The sequence below is a fragment of the Pinus tabuliformis genome, chromosome 7 (assembly GCF_031772625.1).
Source record: "Pinus tabuliformis cultivar Carrire ecotype Pingquan chromosome 7, CPIR1, whole genome shotgun sequence".
Taxonomy (NCBI): domain Eukaryota; kingdom Viridiplantae; phylum Streptophyta; class Pinopsida; order Pinales; family Pinaceae; genus Pinus; species Pinus tabuliformis.
Window position 1 is genome coordinate 1,099,459,421 of NC_142293.1, and position 22,172 is coordinate 1,099,481,592.

The 22,172-nt window shown below is 42.0% G+C and overlaps 1 protein-coding gene across 7 annotated transcripts in view; it reads right to left on the reverse strand.

The window, feature by feature from the left end:
* LOC149251389 (uncharacterized) overlaps window positions 1–22,172 on the reverse strand; it is a 368,168-nt gene that overhangs the window by 154,058 nt on the left and 191,938 nt on the right. For 4 of the 7 annotated variants that reach the window (XR_016266877.1, XM_089459404.1, XM_089459405.1 and 1 more), the window contains one exon: window positions 7,122–7,272. The exons of 1 other annotated variant lie outside the window; for it this stretch is intronic. Coding sequence is in view for 5 of the 6 variants with exons in the window: in XM_089459404.1 (XP_089315530.1) it covers window positions 7,122–7,272 (151 nt within the window). In the remaining variant the exon portion in view is untranslated. The remainder of the gene's footprint in view (window positions 1–7,121; window positions 7,273–22,172) is intronic. 2 more of the 7 variants (XM_089459406.1, XM_089459403.1) reach the window with 1 other exon arrangement.

The following is a 22,172-nucleotide window of genomic DNA, read 5'->3' on the forward strand; positions in this document are numbered from 1 at the left end:
CATCATGTTGCATCATGCTATTGCTAACTGCTACTGCACTGCAACTCAGTTACTGAGAAGTAAGTAACTGATCCACCCAACTACTGACATCCTTGTCAGGCTAGAAACACTCCCGATGTTGAAGCTCTCTCTACCGTTATCTCGTGCTCCCTCTACTATCTCTACGTTGCTGCAACAACTCCCTGCCTCTCGCACTGCTGCAAACCTCTCTGTGCCATCCTACACTGTTGCAACCTCCTCTGTGCCTCTCACACTGTTGCAGCCTGCTAGCTCTGCGCTGCCTAGGACTACTGCATTGTAGCACTCTCTGTCGCTTCATCCGCATCCGTTTCTACCAACATCCACCAGTCCTGCTACTCTCACTTCGAGGCTCCCGTAACAAGGTAGGATCCAAGAGTTTGGGTACCTCAAGGATCCTGCCCATCATCGCCTGTAGTCTTCCTGACTACAACTCAATGTCTCCCCACCTCTTCTCTAGAGGTACATGAGCACTCATGGCACAATCGTCACCTTCCTCTACCACCTTTTCCACCTTTGCTGGCGCTGCCTTGGAGTCAAACGCCTCTCCCTTACTCTTCTTCCTCAGACAGTGGTTCGCATAATGACCAGTTCCCCACAATTGAAGCACTTGACCTTGGAGAGGTCCTTTTTCTTCCTCTTCTCCTGCTTCCTTGCAGATGCTAGAGTTGCATCCTCTTCCTCTTCCTTTTTGATCCGGAATCCTTTGTTGCTACTTCACGTCTTGGATTGCTATCTGATCTCTTCTTGGCGAAGAGCTGCCCACAATTCTTCCCAATTTAGAAGATTCACCCTGCGCAGTAGGCTCTGGATAAATGTCTTCCACTCTTCAGAGACTGCGTTTAGTGCGGTCCTCACCATCAACTCCTGATCCGGCGTGGCCCCTATGGAAGTCAATTGGTCCCGCATCTTCTTCAACCTCTCGAGGAAGTGATTAATTTTCTCCCCTTTCTGCATCTGGTATGACCACAACTGATTCTCAAGTAACATCTTCCGCACGGAAGTATGCTGGTACAACGTCTTCAAGGTATCCCACATTTCCTTTGTCGGCTCCTTCACGGCAATATGTTGGACCACATGATCCTTGACCCCATCAAGAATGATGCATTTTGCCTCGGCCATTGCCTCCTTATACTTCTCATTATCAGCCGAGTCAACTAGGATAGCCACTATTCTCAAGGCGAAGGCGTTGATGCAATGTCTCTCTAGAATGGATAGGATCCTGGCCTTCCAGACCACAAAGTTGGACACCCTATCCAGCCTGTCCTGATCCCTCAATCCATTCATGGCCATCTCTCTGCTCTTCCTTTCGAACCCTCTGAATTTGTACTTCCCTCTGGAAGTTCTCTCTTCGACTCCTTCTAAGTCACTACTTCCCTCCTGGAAGTTCTCTGCTAGACTCCCTCTGAGTCTTGATTTCCCTCCTAGAGCCTGCCAAAAGTCGAGTCGCACCTCTCCGATCTCCTATGCACCTGCAACACTGATCCGGATTCCTTGGCTAGAAATCTGCCTCGGTAGTGACTCCCTCTACCTTGGTTTTGCCCCATTAGGTATTGTTCTGTCTCAGCAGCAACAACACCCCACCAGCTTCACTCCTCGCAAACTGCCCACAGCTTCCTAAGCCCCAACAACCGAAGGACTAAGCCTCTAGGCTCTGCGCAATCCCGACACTGGCTGAAATGCTCCCCAAGCCAACTGCGTCAACCCTCCTGGTCTCTGCGTGGCTCTTCATGAGCCTTTTTCTTCCCTCCTCAGCCTCTGCGTTGACCTCTCTCTAGCCCGAACTGATGACGCAGTCCCTTTGCGTCAACCCTTCTCCACTGCTTTCTGCTAGGAACAGCTTTTGTCACTTGGGACAATTGTTTCTGCTGCAAATGCTCTGCTTCAGTTGGTGCCTTCAGCTCTCCTGTGATCTGCAACCATGCTTTGATACCATGTTGAAATTTCTAAGTCTAACCGTTAGAAATTTTATTTGTGTTCTTTTGGTTTATTTCTCCTACTTGTTAATTACAAACAAGTTATTTAAACATATAAACATCGAAATAAACACAATACAGTCTCAACCATCTACAGATCAACATCTCAAAGAAATAGCAAACACACAAGTGACATCGTTATTTTTAGACAACTCGTCCCCGAAAAAACCCAATGCGGGAAAACCAGTGCAGCAATTCTGAAAGTTATATTATTATGCAGTATATCCTTGAGTACAACTGCGTGCCAAACTGGCTCACCCAACAGAGAAAATAATCAGGAAGTAATACCTCTCTATTTGGAAGCAGATATTTAGAAAATATGCCCCATGAAACCCTCTCCAGCCAACTTTGAAGCTCATCGTCAGCCCACCTGGCCTCAACGTCAGCCCAAAACCCCCTGTGTCAGCCCTCTAAGGCATTGTGCAGCCTCTACAACCCTCTATGTCACTCCTGCAGCCTCGGCGTGAATGACACAGGCCCTTCTGACCTCTACGTAGTCCCTGCTAGCTCTGCGTGGCTCTCTCTGGCTCAGCGTCTGCCTCTCTCTGCTTCTGCACTAGTCTCTCAGCACTATCTCTGCCTCTCTACCTCGTACTCATTGCCCCTCGCTGCAACTAATCACTGATTCGACTTCTCTTACCAAACCCCGCTCTAGAAAATCGAATCACTGATCATGCTGGTGTATTCTCCAATTGACCCTCAAGCCTCCTCTTATATTTTTCTTGTTGGTCCTTCAACGGCTAAGATTACATCTCTAATCAACGGCTGAGATTAGATTTGGCTTGATCCATGTCTTTTGGAACCTTCTAACCCAGTTTTATATTAATACCCATTAATATTTTATTTTTCCTAAGTTTAGCATTAAGAATTCCATTAAAAATATTAATTATTTTAATATCTCCTAAACCAGTTAGAATCTTCCCAAACCATTTCTCAGTCTTGGAGATCTCATGTGATTTAGCCTCTCCACCAGTTTTCATGGCTAGAGCACATCTAATGCTACACCAAATCAACAAGGCTCATCCTCCACCATCAAATAGTAAAGGTTGGGATCTGCGTCACTCTTGACAAACCCCATCTGTTGCAAGTAGGTGTCAATTTTACCATACCATGCCTTGAGAGCCAGCTTGAGCCCATATAGAGCCTTCTTCAATTTGCACACATGTGTGAGCCTCTCTTGAGTCTCAAAGCCCTCTGGTTGTTCTATGTACACTTCCTCCTCTATCACTCTGTTCAAGAAGGTTGTCTTGACGTCCATCTGGTGAATCTTCCATCCCATCTGAGCTGCTAGAGATATAACTGACTGCATAGAAGTGTATCTGGCAACTAGGGCAAAGCTTTTCTCATAGTTTATCCCTTCCTTTTGTGCATACCCTTTTGCCACAAATCTAGCTTTGTATTTTTCCACATTGTTGTTTGTCGCATATTTGATCTGATAGACCCACCTTGAACCTACAATTGATCTGTCTTCTGACCTAGGCACTACCTCCCAAACATCATTCATCATGATAGAGCTATACTCTTCTACCATGGCATCTATCCACACCTGATGTTGTGCGACCTCCTGAAAGTTGGAAGGTTCTGCAACCTGAGCTACCAATGCTTGGTACCTGTCAGGTTTGCGATGTCTCTTGTTTGTCCTAGGAGTTCTAATAAACTCCTCTGCATCTCCTAATGTCTGTCGAACCTCTCTATTGGCTCGACCAATAGTCGTGGGAGGTTCTGCCAACTCCTCCTCATCCAGTCTCCGCTACTTCGTCTGCTGAGAACTCCCCGGATTTCCTGCACCTAAGGAAATATTGGTACTGATCACAGTACTTGACCCTTGTGACTGTCCTCCTGCTTGTCCCACTGACTGCACCTGTTGCTAGACTAATGGAGCTTCTACTAACTGATTTTGATCACGTGCAAGCATCTCATGAGAACTTCTGAAATCTCGATCCTCCAATGAACTTCACGTCTCGCCTTACCACTATCTTCCTTCAACTCTTCTGGGAACTGAAAACTTCCTCCCGGAATATTGTTGCTTTCCTCTTCTACCTGTTACTCACCCTGTGGCACTATCTTCTCTGCTAAGTTGTTACTTCTGAGAAAATCGAACTACCTCAGCAATTGAGTATCTGCATTGGATGATCTCCATCAACACATTGACTTTCTTTTATAATCCACTGTTGGAGCACCAACGACCAAGATTAAAACTTAATCAATGGCTAGGATCATTTTTGGATTGATCTATGTGAGTTTCTAGATGATTCACGCCTTATCTCAATTAATATTGTTTAATTAACCATATTTCCTAAGTTTAGACTTAGGAAATATTTAAAAATCGGCTAATAATCTAATTGAGACACTTTTAGGCAGAATTTCCATAAACGATTTCTAGGTTTTGGAGATCTCATGTATTCTAGCATCTCCACAAAATCTTGTGCCTAGAACACATCCGATGCTACAAAAACTAACACAAGCTGACTTCAATGTTGCTTGTATGCTCACATAGCTTACATATCATTATACAATCTCTGTGTGTCATGGAATATTATAAGTACCTTGTAGTGCAACATTTACTTTTGATAATGGGACATACACATTGTCGAATTCTATTATACATCGAATCCCATGATTTATATACCCCTATCAATATTACTCATCAAATCCCATGTTGATATACCCCTACCAATATTAAATGTTGCACTAAGCATTGACTACGAGGTACTTAGAACCAGCCTAAAGTGTACCATGTGTAATTGGTAAAGTTCCAATTAGTATTTTTCAATTTTTTAAATGAACTTTATTGCCCATTTATAATATAAAATTTCGATTGCATTTATCATCGATGTTGCCCTTTAACTTTCATTTCTACAATAAAACTTTGGATGACTTTGATCTGCGTTGAACTCCATCTAAAGACACATCTTTATGGTGACTTCAGATCGCATGGTGCTCTAATACCTCCGTTGGAAATAGAAATATTCACGACACATGCAAATATGTGTCCGAAAGAATAAATCATGCTTTTCTTTCATAGCCAAAAACATGTGGTGAATAAATGTGCATAAAGGTGAAACCACGTTAGGTTTTTCCATAAGTTAATAGCACATGTCTTACCCTTATTACATCATAATCACCTTGTTTAAACCTTATTTTAAATATAATTAACTTAGTCCTAACATTACACTTTATTCTATCACTAACATCATAAATTAACACTAATGACCTCCTTAGACTTAAGTCTAACAAAACATGCATTCAATTAATTAAGCTGACTGTGCAACTCAGTGAAAAGGGATATTAATACACCCTGGCATCAGACTTGAATGAATGAATGAATGATATTTTAACATCCACAAGACTAAATATAGTCTATGGGACTACCAACCTCCCTGTTTTTTTTCTTTTTGCAATTCCATCATTTTCTTACTCATACTGATGATGAGCTGACCCAACTTTCTAACAGTGCCCTTACGGAAAACACAATACCAAGGAATTGATGCTAACACATTGCCATAATTGTCCCCAATGTCTCTGAAAGCATCACATTCCAAAATGAAATGCTTTTCCAATTCCACTGCCCCAGAAGTGCAAAAAGTACACACCCATTCTTCACAAGCTTCTTTAGGTCTCTTCCACCGTCCTATTTCACACTAAAGTTGATGTGAGTTAGTTCTTAAATGAGCAACGAGAATCTTTGCTCTCCACAGAATGTTTGCTCCAATGTACTCTTTTTGCTAGAGATCACAAGTGGGGTTGAATTCCTGAACATAGTACTTCTTTCCACCCAACTCTTTTCCTCATATACGCTTACAGAACTTCTCCATAACAAAATTCTTGATCTCCTTGCTATTTGTGGGACATGCATTGAGGTAAATATTCCATTTTTGCATCCATTTTTTGTTGTCTCATCCATGATTTCTTTCTTTCACTCATGCCTTCATTGAAGATAACTTCCACCCTTCTACCTACTCCCATTTGCTCAATTCTTTTTATATACCTTATAAGACGCACCATAGCAATTGCTTCGATGGGAGTTGCTCCTATTTCACTCAACACTATCTCATAAGGAACTGAACTTTTTATTTTGAACTTGCTCATGATCAAACGTTTTTGGATTTTCTCAATTTGTTTCCATTTTGAAACAGGGATGTTGCTAGCCCACAGTTCACACCCATATAATATCACTGGACAAGCTAGGAGTCCAAAATAATATAATATCTGTTTGATGTATACAAACAAATCCCAATGCCTCACCAACAATTTTAGCACATTTAATGCTGATTTTCTGTCTTGGGAAACCAAGTTGCTTTGGAGGATACCAACGAAATTTTGTTTCCTAACTTCTGGTGTTACTAGACATTGATTATTGTGCTCAACTGCAGCACATTTTGATTTCCTACATAAATAAGCTTGAGGAATGATCCTCCCTGTTGATAGAAAACAACAGTGCCCCCCTCATATCAATATCCCCATAGACAATTAGCTATACATGTATGCTTGGGAAAATAGCATATTATTTGTAATGCTAATACATAACGATATGTCTTAACTTTTAAGCAATGTACTTAATTCTATGGATGACATGTGGTAGAGTTGTCATGCATTAAATCATTTGGTTCACGTTTGTGTTCATCTTCACTGAGAATGGAGATAGAAAAAATATTCCCAATACCAAAAGAAGAGATAAAATTTACCATTGAGTTTGAGAAAATACACAATTCAAAACTTCTAAAATTTTAAAAATAATATAATATAACTCCATGCACTAGGTAATGTTTTCAAATTCTCAAATTCTATGGACAAATGAAAATTTAATCAAATTTAGTTGGAAAACATAATTGAACTCTATTAAATTTGAAATTTTGAATTGATTGGAATAAATTCCCCACAAAATAGAATTTATTTGTTGGACCATGATGTTTGCTGAATTTCGATTGTTTTTCTTAAAATTTCGCAAACACGGTGACAAAGGTTACACCTTTAAAGCTCTGAATACAAGGAACTAGTTCAAATTCCATGGAAGAACGAAGGAATGGTCGAATGAACATTATCCATACTCCCAGAATTCAATAGCTCATTACACAAGAAGGATAAATACAACAATTGTATTCCATGTCAAGAATAAAATATAGTAACCTACTTGCCATGGACTGGTTTATGTTGGAGTGTCGACTTTGAACATCTTCCTTGAAAGAGAAACTCTTCTGTGAAGAAATATCATGTTCAGAAACTGAAGATATAGAGGAATCCTCGCCCGCACTTTGCATCAACCCTGTGATAAGTAAATCTTGAAGCTTAAAAAACGTTAAAAACATGCACTATGCTTCTTTCTCATATATGACATATGCATCTTAGCAAACGCAGCTAATATTGTGCTCATAGATACTAATGCCATAGAGTTAACATGATTAATTAGATATTCTAATTGCATATTGTGCTCACAGATACTAATGCCATGGAGTTAACATAATGACCCACCTGTAACTATAAATAAAATACGAATATTAACATACATACGAGACCTCCATACGATAGCTATGTATGCATGGACCCGCATGTATCGCACTATATATAAGCTGGTTACTACAGGAGGAGATATAAATTAAGGTAATGAATTAATACCTCATCAGAATATCATATATATCAAATTAGGTAGGTAATATGTATACCACCTTAAATACATATATATCTCTCTCTCTCTCTATATATATATATGATAAATCCTTAAACTAGAAGAAAATGTTAATTTTAATTTACAAATTAAAATTAATAAAATAATAATATAAATTAATTAACATTATAAATTAAATAAATCAAATTAATTTAATAAAATAATAAATAACTTTTATCAAATCAAATCTCCGTATTCATTTGATTTTATGAAGGTTACACGTAACAAAACAATGACATGGAGATGGGAGGAAGGCGGTGGATGAGGAATTAAAAGGAGGAAGGAAAATCTTGAGGAAGGGGAAAAAAGGAGAACAATTTTAACACACAGGTACAGACAGGAAGGAATCTTGAGTCTTGATTGTACTGGAGTTTTTGGGCACAGGGATCAGATTGCTTCGATTGGAAAGCATTCTAACACTGAGTACCTAGGTTGTACCCAGTTCGGTAGGGAGGTTTTGGCCATTTTGGTAACGCAGCCGGAACAACAATTGGAGCAGAGCAGACAGATTTGCAGCAGAGCAGACGCGTTGGTATTCATTAGATAAATTGTTTAAATTTTGTACTTAAATTACATATTCTAGTATTTTGAATTTAGGGCTCTTACAGTTAATATGATTAATTAGATATCCTGATTGCATCTGATAACAGTAGCTGAAACTCAAATGCCTAGTGAATTGAACCCAGTTCTTCCATTTGACAGGATTTAATGAATTGCAACAAAATTCCATTGCCATTACTTGCAGGGAAAATTCAAATAAAAAATGGTTGAAAAAACAAGCCTGCCCTCGCTTGATAGTGTGCTTAAGTACAAAGATGTATAAAGCTACCATTATTAATCACACATTCCAATTGCATCTGATTATAGAAGTTCAATCTCAAACACCTAGTAATGGAAACCTAGTTCTTCCAATTGACGCCATTGCATTAGCTGAAATGAATTCCATAATTAACATTACTTTTAGTGAATGTCCACAAATGTCTTAAAAATTGGGACCATTAATCCACATCGCCTGACGTAATCGCTATACATAAGTTACAGGCACATGTACAAAATAATGGCAAAACATACACAAATAACAGGACAAATAATTTATTTCAGCTTTATTATTACGTGGGATAATATGGCCATAGAAGATTGAAAAGGCTCCATAAAGGCATTTTACAACTTTGCTGCGAAGATAATATACTTCAAGTTCAAGCAAACTGAAAGTTTAGAAAGAGGAAAGAATCGCTTCAGAAAATGCCTTAATTGAATTTTGTAGAGATCAGAATAGGAACTGCTAAAGCGGCTACATTCCTTCTCCTTTTTCTGGAAAGATATAAATGAAAACAGATTGATATCCATGTATGACAAATGAGCAACTGATGACACTACTAACACGTGATGAAGTGCGTAAGCTGCCGTGAAGCATGAAAGTTCAAACTGTAGCAAACAAAAGGTCAAGCAACAATGAAGAGAATGTATGAGGGACAGTAATTTTAGGTTCCCTAATTCACATCTACGGATTCCGTGTAAGGGTGCCTTGCACAATCCTAGCATGGAGTCCCATGGCTCTCAACACATCCCCTACAAGTGTCAATATGATCCTCTAGTGGGCTTGGGCCCCAGTTAAGTTGCCCAACCCATGAGGAAACGACTTGCAATTACGCATAATATCCAATGCGTCTCCTCACCTTCCGGTACAATAATTCATTAGTGCATCTAAGTGGACCAAGCTTGTTAGTCAAGGGCCCAAATGAGACTTCATAAGGGGTTTCTGTTCCCAATTTGGGGCTTTGAGCATGTAATGGGGTTACCTCCCTAGGTAGGAGTGGCTAATAAACAACCCTATTAGATGTTTCCAGCCAGTAAAGGGAGAGACATGTCCAAGATACATCCTTCAAGTTGTTGTAGATGAGGTAGATTGGGACACAGGGGTCTCAAGGCCAAAAATCAAGGGCTCAAGGGTAGTAATAATGAGGGATGCCCACATATTTGGGTATGTCAATGTAGGAGGGAGCAAATCGTGGTACATGAGTTACCCCGGCATTTGTCTTTCCACCCATCTTCATTTGCCTTCTATTGATTTTTCTTTTATTTTACTGCTCGGGGCTCCAGGGGATGAGAGCATGTTGTGTATAATATAAGTAGTGATTACCCCCTTAAGGTGGGGCAGTTCATCACCCACTAGGGCTTGGGACATGCATGGGTTCCTTAATGATGCAGGGGGCACTCAAGGGGCCCTAGGAACCAGGGTGATGGCCATAATGATAAGGGGTAGAGCTCATGTTTGGCTTTTGCCTATGTGCTAATCTTTATTATCCCAACCATATTTTGCATTTTGTGGTATTATTTCCTTTTGTATGTGGCCATGATATGCTTTTATCTCTTTTTCCTTAGTTGCATCAACCTCTGAGGCATTGCTCCAGGCCCAACCCAAACATGCGGACAATGGGAGGGGGAGTACCAAAGCCTTATGGACCAAGAAAGGGAAGATCATGAAAGGGAATGTATTGCGCGGAGGGGAGTGAAAAATGTGGAACGGAAGACGGGACCGCACTACCAAAATCAAGGTTTTCCCAAGTAGTGCCCATCCTAAAGTTATAATCCAATAGGGGAGATCCCACAGGACTAGGATTGAGGATTAACCCCCCATTTGAAGAGAGGCAACAAAACTCCAGTCAAAACCCTTCTTTCAAGTCACTCAATAATCCATACACAAGTGTGCCCAAGGAGAAACGAGCATAAGCACCTGATTGCACAATGAAAGACATACCTTTAGGATTGGATGGTCCACCTTCAAACATACGCTCTCAACAGATGGGCGAGGGGACATATGACTGGCTCAGGGAGCATAGATCAATTAGCACAATATCGGTAAATTGGTGGCTATTGGGGCTGCTGGCTGTTCGCTGAAGACAAATCTAGGAGAAAATTTTCTCCTATGGGGTCAGCCACAGGGGATGGGTAACAAGTCCATGCTATGTGTGCCTATCTAGAAACGTTTTCAAGAACTTAGCAACCCTACTAAAAAGATCGATAACAAAACCCTAGACGTTAGCCATAATAGGTGGCTCAAAAATGCATTGGAAATGGTATTTTGCTTTCTAAAATTAGTAGATACAAAGCCTAAACTAAGGACTATGATGTCCAAGGTATTTTATGCTATTAAATGCAAATCTTGTTGTAAACTAACCCTAATTTACCCTTGAAAACAAAAAAAAAAAGAAGGAAAAATCAATTAGGGTCCTTCATTTTATTTGGATTGACAAACTAATATATTAGTGTCTTTTCTCAATCATTGGCTAATGGAGTCTATTAATATCCAAATTAGCAATCTTTTCAAGGTCCTCACGAGACGCTAAGACATCACACATAGGCAAGTTCCCACTACCACCTCAAAACAAGTCCCCACTATTTAAGCCCAATACCTACTAAAGGGCCATGGGAAGATTCCCTACACACAAGATGCTTCACCCAAGAAATTAGTAGGCTAGTGCCTAATAACAATGTATAGGATGAAGGCAATAGTTAATTATTATATATTATAATAATATGCTAATAATATTAACCTAGAAAATAACACAAACCAACAACTAAAATCACTCACAATTCAAGATATTTTAACTATTATGAACCCAAATGAATAAAGAATGTCCTTACCAAAAAATGAATATATTCTTGCATTGTAGCTTTGTTAGGGGTTATACTATGTAAATCTATTTGTTGTTTTATAGCTTCAATTCCAAAAAAATGCAAAAAAAATGCAGGAACAAGAAGATAAATTCCTTTTCAGGGCCACCCAAAAGTGTATATACACTTAAGTGGGTGATCTAGGGGTGGGGTAAGCTACGACAACAAAAATGTCATGTCCCTTCCCAAATAAATTTGTAACAGGTTTTGGTCTCTCCACAATTTTGCATAAAATTTTGATAAGTAAAAGAACCCAAGCATTTTTGACTTAAGGAATTAGGAGAAAGGAAGGCTAGATTAAATTGCTAGTGGAAGGTGGGGGCCACCCACGTGGGAAAACACACTTGGGCACTTGGACAATTCGAATTGCCTTGGAGGGGAATTGTATGGCTTGTGGAGGGGCCCACATGGGGGAAAAGGAGGCCCACGAATATATAAGGAGGGAGAGCTCCTCAATTGAGGATTCATCTTGCACATCGAATTTACTTGTGTTGCTCAAGCTGCTTAGCCGAGTTACCTAGCTGTTTAGCATCGAGTCTCTCAGGCAGGAGATTCAACCTCACCTTCGAGGGACTACGAGTGCCACCGTAGGAAGGCATTTCAGATTACCTTGAGGAGCACCGAGGGAGATTTGTGGCCATACCACTCAGCCCACAAACCAGCAGAGCGTATTTCTGGAACACGCGGAGAGGGAAACATGCAGAGGTGATAGGGGGTTCATTTGGGCAGCACTTGCCGGGAAAGCTTGGAGAGTTGGAGTACATCAGAGGACCAACCTTTAAGAGGAGTTTTAGAGCAGGAGGTTGCTGCATTTGAGCAGTTTGATTTACAGCCTTGGTGAACTGCATAGAGGGCCAAACTGGGCTCAAGTGGGAGTTGGGGGAGAGAGCTACAGAGTTGGGATCAGTTGGGAGAAGGGTGGAAAACCATAGGGGACAACATCTCAATTTTTGGGGGCAGATTTGGAGAGCTTTCCCAGCCCATCTCAGACAAGTCGAGTTTGCCAACGTGAGGAGGAGGACGTGTTCCTTGGAGGTCGATTTTCAAGGGTCTGAACTAGACCAAACCCTTCCTAGGTTTTGGTGGGTATTGGTTGAGGATCCAGGAGCTGAAGTTGCAGAATTTTCTGAGCAAGGGAAGCAAGGGCTTCAACACATCCTTTCCAGCAAGCAGCACAGTTTTTGTCCAGCGTAGATCACTTATGGAGCAACAGTTGGGCAACCCTCAAATCTCATTTGCTCACCTGGGTTTTGTCACGCTTGTCCTTGGACACAAGCTCAAGTGCACCATTCCATGACTGTTGTATTTTCTCCTTGAAGATTTAATAAAATGGCTCAGAAGTTCTCTATTTCCAGTGTTTTCATGGGTGTTTATTGATTGCGTCTCATTTCTGGATATTGGTTTGTCTGTTTGCTTTGTTTATCACTGAATTTCCTAGATAGGAATATTACAGTGGTATCAGAGCCCAGATCTTGGCTTAGACCTGAGGGCTTTCTCCTATGAGAAAAGGGGACCAACAAAATATTATATACAGGAGGCAGAGGTACCGAAGCAGAAAAAGAGAGCCGGAGATCACTCCAGACACGGAGGATAGGGGAAAGGCAGCAGCAGTAGAGGAAGACATGGGAGGGCCCAAGAGCAGGGAGGAGATGGCCTTGATAGCCTCTTGAAGGCTCTGAATGATTTAGAAAAGGGTCAGAAGGAAATGCTAGAGGAGATCAAAACGTAGAACCGGGAGAGAAGCACTCCTAGGGAATTTCTATTTGGGGAGACTTCAAGGGCCTCTCAACAATTCGACCATCCTTCACTCGCAGCATAACCTCCATCAGCGAGTGGGCCAACTTGAGCTACACTGCCCTCTTTCATGCCTTAGGCACAAAATCAACCAGCAGGGGCCGAAGATCATTCACAAATGGGAGAGCACTTTAGAGAATGGCAGTCCATGGGAGCAGACTTCAGGGAAGCACTCTCTTTCAGAGATTTCTGCAAGCTCAAGCAAAATGAGAAGAGCAAGGGCTATGGAGGACAGGGCACGCAAAGCTATGAGTTGCGGAGGACGATAGGGAGAATGTACTTCCCCACATGCGATGGCACTGCCAAGTGCACTGCTCGGGCATGGGTTGAGAAGATGGACACTTATTTCCAGCTCAAATGGATGACGGAGCTGGAGGCCATCAAGATGGCCATGTTGCACCTGGAGGAGGAAGCCCACGACGACAGGTTTCACGACTTGGCTACCTTGGGGCATGCCAATGTGACTTCATACGATGATTTCACCAAGAGGGTGGTGTAGCATTTTGACCAGAGGGATTCGAAGGCTCACTTCAGGGAGCTAACCCAACTCCGACAAACAGGCAACCCAGAACAGTACATATCGGAGTTCTTGAGAGTCTCAGTGATGGTGTCGGACCTATCAGATGCTCAAAGGGTGTACACCTTCATAGAGGGCTTACTTGAGCCCCTACGTGGACTGGTGAAGTCATGCAAACCCTCCACGTTGCAGGAAGCAGTTACATGTGCCAGAGATTTACAGGGGGTCATCCCCAAGACACGAGCACCCTTTCCTGCATGTACCCCTTACCCCCAGAAGGGGAGTGATACTAGACCCCCACCACAGAGAACCACCCAGGGATGGGAGCACCTAGATGATGAGACATGGAAGGACCTCAAGAGGAGAAAGTTGTGCTTTACTTGTTGGGAGCCCTGGGCACTAGGCCATCGGTGCACAGCTGGCAAAGCCCACTACATCGAGGTCTTCTCAAATAATGACTAGAAGGACGAGGTGGAGCAGGAATGTGATGTGGGAGATGGTGAGAGTCCAGCAGGGAGGGGACCACCACCACCACCTCCATATGGGGGCATCCTTTGCGCCATCCGGGGGAGTCTTTGCTTCTTTATGCAGGGTCCCCAAATTTTTGACATTGAGGATGAGTGGCACGATACAGGGGCAATGGGTGTCAGTCTTAGTTCACAGTCGAGCTACCCACAACTTCATAGATGCCCAATTGGTTCAGAGGAGGGGCCTCACCACAACCGAGTTTGAGGGCTTTTCAGTCTTAGTGTCGGGTGACCGGACCATGCAGCGCACTCGGTATGTGCTCGCCTTGACGGTGGCCATGGGGAACTACTCCATGACAAACCATTTCTTTGTGGTCGATGAGTCAGATACCAATGTGGTGATGGGTGTCCAATGGTTGTACTCCCCTGGACGAGTTCACACCGATTGGAAGAAGTTGGAGATGGAGTTCACCGGCCCGGATGGCAAGTTGGTGGTCCTCAGGGGCATGCATTCGTACTCTCCTCAAACAATCTCAGCGCATAAGATGGAGGCAGATCTGCAACATGGAGACATAGCGTGGGCAGTAGAGCTAAAGGTTTCAGAGGTTGGGGGACGAGCCCAGTCACCACCTCCAGACATACAGGCCTTGTTGGACAGGTGCTCAATGGTATTTGGAGATATTCCACCAGGGCAGCCACCAGACAGGGGATTCGAGCACACTGTCAAGTTCGAGCCTAGTGTGCAGGCAGTGATTACCACCCCTTATAGGCACCCTAAGGCCTATAAGGACAAGATTGAGTGGGCCATCAAAGAGTTGTTGGTGTTGGGCCACATCAAGCCAAGTTCCAGTCCCTTTGCTTCTTCAGTGGTGTTGGTGAAGAAGAAGGACAGAACCTTGTGCATGTGCATTGAATACCGGGATCTCAACAGGAAGACATTAAAGAACCAATACCCCATTCCTCGCATTGATGAGTTGATGGATGAGCTTAGAGGAGCCAAGTACTTCTCTAAGATAGACCTGTGTCCGGCGTGCCATCAAATCAGAGTGAGGGATCAGAACATCCCCAAGACACCCTTTCGATGCCATTATGGGTACTTCGAGTTTTTGGTCATGCCCTTTGGGTTGACCAATGCCCCGGCTACTTTTCAATCATGTATGAACCATGCGTTTCGGAGGCAATTGAGGAGGTTTATATTGGTTCTTTTTGATGACATATTGATATACAGCGGAACTTGGGAGGAACATCTCCAACACTTGGAGGAGTTGTTGTGTATTTTGGAGGAACAATAGTTCTATGCCAAGTTGTCCAAGTGTGAGTTTGGCCTGACCGAGATGCTCTACTTGGGGCATATCATTGGCACAGATGAGGTGAAGGTACATGAGGAGAAAATACAAGCTATCTGTGATTGGTCGGTACCCCGAGATGTGACAGCACTGAGGGGCTTCTTGGGCATTTGCACTGTTAATCTAGGTTGTCATTGATGTCAATTGTTGATGTCAGTGGCCGGGATGGCAAATACTCTTGAAGATGCCTTAGCCCTAACACATTGATGCAAGTCTTGTTGATACCCATGATACCTTTAAAGAAGCCCTAATCCTAATCAACTTGATGGCCTAATCCTAATAATTCCATGACAACGATGACCCTAGCTTTATTGAAAACCTAACCTTGCTATCCTAAGTCCGAAATGCATATGCCAAATATTTAACACTTCCCTAGGAGCATAAAGATGATGAAATCCTAGATAATGAAATCCTTGATAAAACCCTAACCCCAATTTTGTATAAAACCTGAACTCTAATATTATAACAAAACTAGCCCTAAATAATATTCATTTGACTTCATAAAAAAATTTAAAATCCTAAATTCTAAACCTTCCTATAAAATCCCTAAACCCTAACCATACATTTACACTACCATACATTACCTTATGCTATGATATATTATCTTACATTACACATTACAAAACATATTTAATAAACATAATCCTTGGCTCCAAATATCTTTTGAAACAACATAAAAATCCTTATTAACAACAATGAAATAACTTTGATTAATGGCAGACAAACATGGCATACATGTTCCCTATGACCATACATGGCAAACATAATGCAGGCAGCATGGTGTAACACATCACTCATGGGATACAACACTTGCATGGCAGACAAGGTCTTATGTGATTCATCTTTCACATGGCAGACAAGGTCTTATATGATCCATGTTTCACATGGCAGACAAGGTCCTATATTATCCATCACATGGCAGATAGATGTAATGTATACATCACATGGCACACAAATAAAATAAAAAAATGTTATAATATCCTAAAGATATGTCGGCTACTAAAAATATGACTGTCGGCTCTCCTTCATACATAACAATTCAACTCATAAAAAGGTATATATACATGTTTGTGTTCCTCGCTCTAAATGAAGACATCTCGGTCAATGAATATAGGAGAAGAAGCATAGAAGAAAACAGGAGGCCAAGGAGAACCAATGTTACCAGACACGGAATCGGCAATAAATCGGCGAGGCAAAAGAGCGAAAGTTTTAATCGGATCGGGAAAAAATCGGGAAAAAATCGGCAAATTCATTAAATAAAAATATACACATATATTGAATTAAAAAAACCATTTTTCATTAATATTGGGTAAAAGTATGTCCAAACAATGCATAATATCAATAGATGTCCAAAATATCATGAATAAATAAGTATCTCATATATGTTACGAGTCCACACATGATCCAAAGCACTGAGTCTTGAGTCCTTAGAAGCATATGCTTCTAAAAGTTTACAAAAAAGTTAAAACTGCATACTAATCAGAAAAAAATCAAAATATTCCAAAAACTTATTAACAAATTGACATTCTAATAATAGTATTATATATCTATTATGAAACTAGTTTAGTATCAGCCTTCTTTAAATTGTATCACTGTTTTAGTTATTTAATACCCATAGAAGGCCATAATTCTGGAATGGCCTTGAAATAAGACCATAAATTTATCAACTCACCAAATGAAAACCCCAAAATAGTTCAAGATTAAGATTATTTCATGAATATGATCATCTTTATATAAATTTATTAAGATATACCACGTTTATCTAAATTTAGTGGGATGGGTTTTAATTTGATTGGTTGAGTGAATTAATCAAATGGTATCCTGCCACATAGAAGGGCGTACAATATGGACCTCCATATATCGACCTCGTACGAGTACCCCTTTCTGGACAGCATCTCTGGAGCAGAATATCCCAATGTCCCTACGTTTTGTCTACCAACTGTAGAATATAGTTCAAGTTCAAAGACCTTTATATAAATTTAATTGAAATATACAATTTTAGCTAACAAAATTAATTTATATACGAATCTAATTAAGATATTAATTTTACACCAAAAAATAAGATACCAAGGATAGAATCGAAGAGATATAGTTTAGAAATTAATATTGAAGAATAATTTTCCAACTTACCTTGAAATTGAATTCATCGAATGAAACTTTCCAAGTTTAAAGCCGTTACAAGCGGGAGTTCGATATAGAGATGTTCGATATCTTTAGTCTCTATCAATAATTCTCCCTCCGGTACTGCCATTCCCAGAGAATTATTGATAGAGATGTAAAGCTATCGAGCATTTTTATATCCAGAACTATTGATAAATAATTCCAGATGCATTGCGTTATTCTACCGGCTTCTCTCCGAAAGTATGTTATTTCTTGCAGGGTAGCTTTGGATATCGCCATCAGAAAGCTCGGAAATCATATAAAGCTTCTTTGACCACCTCTGTTTTCCTCGCCACTGCGGCCAGTAGTGCGATGTTTGCCGGATAAATAAATCAGTAAAAACATCTCATTCTATGCATAAATCACATCACGCATGAATCTAAATCATATATGAGGGAGAATGGCGACTTAAGAGTGGTGCCATACGGTTATCAAGCTAAATTTAACTTTCTAAGAGTGACTAACCCTAAGCGCAGGCATGCAAATAACAGGGTGTCTCTGTTTTCTACAAATAGACTGAAATACCCGTCGAAACTGTGAAACCCGAAATACCTCGGCCCCGATACTAATCCGAAACCCGAAAAAAACGCAGAACCGGCGATTTTTTCAGAATCGCGAGTCAAACTCGCGTTGACCACGATTCAAAATCGGTCAACGCGAGTTGACTCGGAACGTTTTGGATCGGATCGTTTAGCCGCCGAGCAGATTAAAACTCGCAATTTTGCCGATTAAACGGCGATTCCTGTTTCACTGAGGAGAACAAAGGATATTTCTTTTAGGCATAAAAACTCGGACGGTTTTAAAGAGGACGTTGAGATTTCTGTTTGGACTAATTGATTGGGTTATCGTTCCAGATATCAAGAAGCAGACTTCGGTGTACTCATGACATCAAACTCGGATTAACAGTAACAGTTACTTTTTCAGAACTCGGACCTCATATTGCAGCTCAGACCTCCTTAGAACTTGTTCAGAACTCAGACAGTGGACAGCTACCACTCCATTACAGCTCGGACAGTGGTCTATAGGACAGAACTGTGGACAGTGAGCTCAGACTGTTATAAGTTCTGTGGGAGACTTAATTGTAGACATCAATTCTTGACAGAATTCTGGTAAAGCTAGCAGCAACAACTTGAAGGACATTGGAAGACATTTGTGAGACCAGCAGTAGTCTTGTTAAAGTCCTTGTTAGAGCAAAACATCAATTGGAAGTGTATATTGAACATCTTGCAGCTAGTCACTTTAGATATCTTCCAAAAACATTGTTGAAGACCTAGAACTGTGGCATTGAGCCATCATTGAAGACTTGTATTTGTGCTTGAGCAGACTTTGTAAGAAAAGCAACATGTGGGCAGTACTTGTGTGAAGGCACAGTCTTGAGAAGCTTGGACAACAAGACTCAGAACTGTGGAGCTCATTAAAAGCCTGGATTACAGTCCCGTGGAAGAATTACAGCCTCAGACCTGTGAAGTGGAGGACAGATCTGTGTGGGTAGAAACACCTGTTGTGAAGCTTCAGATTTGAGGAACAATGCTTAGCATTGGTGCTTGGCTCTGTGGAGGAGCAGTGAAGTATTTGGACAATGAAGGAGCCTTGGGCAGTGAAGAAATTGAAGCTCTAGACAGTGAATTATTTGGAGCTTTAGACAGTGAAGCTTTTGAGAGTATTGGGCATCATATCCGAAGCAGTTTGTTGAAAACATCCTTGTGAAGACTTGGGTTGATTTGAGGAACCTTTGAAGACATCATCATTGAGCTAATTCTGAAAACCACTTGAAGCATAATTGGAGGCTTGATTAAAGATTGATCTAAAGTATTGAAGCCAACATTATTGAAGATCTTGGAGACATTAATTGGAGACCATGATGCATCACTAAAGTCATCATGAGGTAACCTTGAAGAAGTTTGTTTGGGTGACATGAAGAACAGCAGAGACACCTTCATGTGAAGATCAAGGTTGTCATTGATGACATGACGTGGAGACTAAGTTAATGCATTGCTGAAGATTGAAAGGGCTTGGTGAAGAAGACATTGGGAGCCGTGAAGTACAAATAAACATATCTTGACGAAGCAAAGCAAGGGTTGGAGCACAAGAGGTTGGAGCCTCAAAAAGATAAGGTTGGTGCCTTGGAGGATAGGGTTGGAGCCCTAGAGAATCGGTGTCCTCAAGAAACCAGGTCGGAGCATGCACCAGAGAAGGGTTGGTGCACTAGGGGTTGGAGCCTCTAAACGCAAGGTTGGTGGCTTGAGAAGATAGGGTTGCTGCCCTAGAGGTCGGAGCCTCACTAAAGTCCAAGTTGGTGCTTGGCAACAGGTTGGAGCCTGGAGATTGAAGATTGGTGTCTTCATCTAGGGTTGGAGCCCTATATACATTGTACTTGATTTATTGTGAAAAAGAAATTAATAAAAGCATTTATTCTTATTGTTCATTTTGTGTTCTAAATATAAATGATCTAACTAGTAAAAGTAACAATTGAAAAGAAACACAGATTCAACCCCTTCTCAGTATTTCCAACATGCACGAATTATCGAAAGTTTGTCAAGGGGTTTTCCAAGTTAGTAGCTCCCCTCACGGATTTGACCAAGAAAAGGGCTTTCGCATGGACAGATGGGGCACACTCAGCTTTTGACCGCCTCAAGGAGGTGATGAGAAGTTGTCCAGCCTTGGCACTTCCAGACTTCTCCCAGCCCTTCACCGTGGAGTGTGATGCATCCGGGGAGGGAGTTAGGGCAGTATTATCTCAAGATGGGCACCCCATTGCTTTCAAGAGTCAGAAGATCTTACCCCATGAAACCTCATATTCTATATATGACAAGGAGATGTTGGCCATCATGCATGCCTTGGCCATATTTCGGTAGTATTTGGTGGGTAACTGATTCCAAGTGAAGATTGATCACAACAGTCTTCGTCACTTCATGGGTCAACAGGGCCTCAATGACAGACAGCAAAGATGGGTCAGCAAGGTGCAAGCCTATGATTTTGACATAGAGTATGTGCAGGGGAAACACAATGTAGTGATTGATACCCTATCCAGGAGACCCGCAGGCCTATCACTCATGATCATTTGCCATGATTGGAAGGCCCAATTATTGGTTGAATATTCCAAGGACAAGAGGGCATGCAAGATTCTGGAGGGGACCCATGCAGATGAGCACTACTGGGTGATGGACGAGGTCATCTACTACAAGGGGCTCATATTTCTGGTTCCCAACTCGCAATTGAGGGAGAGAGTGCTCCAGGCAACACATGACTCGCCATTGTCAGGGCATCAGGGGTTCAAAAAAACATACATGGCAGTCAGGGAGCATTTCACATGGAAGGGCCTCAAGGGGGACGTGTTGAGGCACGTACAGGAATGTGAGGCATGTCAGAGGAACAAAGGGGAGCTGATTCACCCCGTTGGGTTATTACAACCGCTTCCCATCCCTGAGGGGAAATGGGAGAGTATCTCCATGGACTTCATCACTGGGCTCCCCACAGTACAGGGCAAGGATTGCATCTATGTAGTAGTTGATCGGTTGACCAAGTATGCCCACTTTTTCGCCATCCCGACCCGGTATTCGACTTCACAGGTTGCAGAGTTGTTCTTCAGGGAGGTCTTCCGGTTGCACGTAAGGACATAGTGAGTGACCAGGACAACAGATTCATGGGAAGATTCTGGCAGGAGCTCTTAAGCTTGGTTGGCACTGAGCTCACCCCTAGCACGAGCTACCACCCCCAGACAGATGGCCAGACCGAGTGAGTTAATCAGTGGCTGGAGGGGTACCTAAGGAACTACGTGACTGGGCAGCAAAGGGCTTGGATTCGATGGCTGCACTTGGGCGAGTATTGCTACAACACCACCCATCACATGTCCATCGGTATGACTCCTTTTTGTGCCTTGTATGGTTATGATGCATTGTCTTTTGCTGACATTGTTTTTGGAGACAGCCAGTCCCCAAAGGCCAAAGACTGGATCTTAGAGCGCCAAGACATCCTCAAGGCTCTTAAGGGAAACTCAGTAACAACACAAAATCAGCATAAGATGTACGCAGATAAGCACCGAACTGAGAGGCACTTTGAGGAGGGGGATTTGGTGTACCTCTGGTTACATCCATACAGATAGTCCACCTTGAAGCAGAAGGGGGCCGAGAAGGTACAACCAGGTTTTTCTGGGCCGTATAAGATGGTCAGACGAGTTGGGGAGGTGGTATATGAGCTGGAGCTACCTCCAAGGAGCAGGATTCACAACATATTCCATGTCTCATTCCTCAAAAAGGTGTTGGGACAACAGGTGACAACAGCAGTTGAGTTACCCCCACTGGATGATGAGGGCCATCTGGTTTTGGAGTGTGAGGCCATTTTGGAGACACGGGAGAGGAAGCTGAGGAGCAGGACCATTAGGGAGCTTTTGGTGCATTGGAAGAACCTACGAGATTAGGATACCACATGGGAGGGTGAGCACATTCTGGAGCACCCAGCACTAAAGTTGCTTGAGGGCCAGCAACATATGGGAGGGGAGGACTATCATGTCCCTTCCCAAATAAATTTGTAACAGGTTTTGGTCTCTCCACAATTATG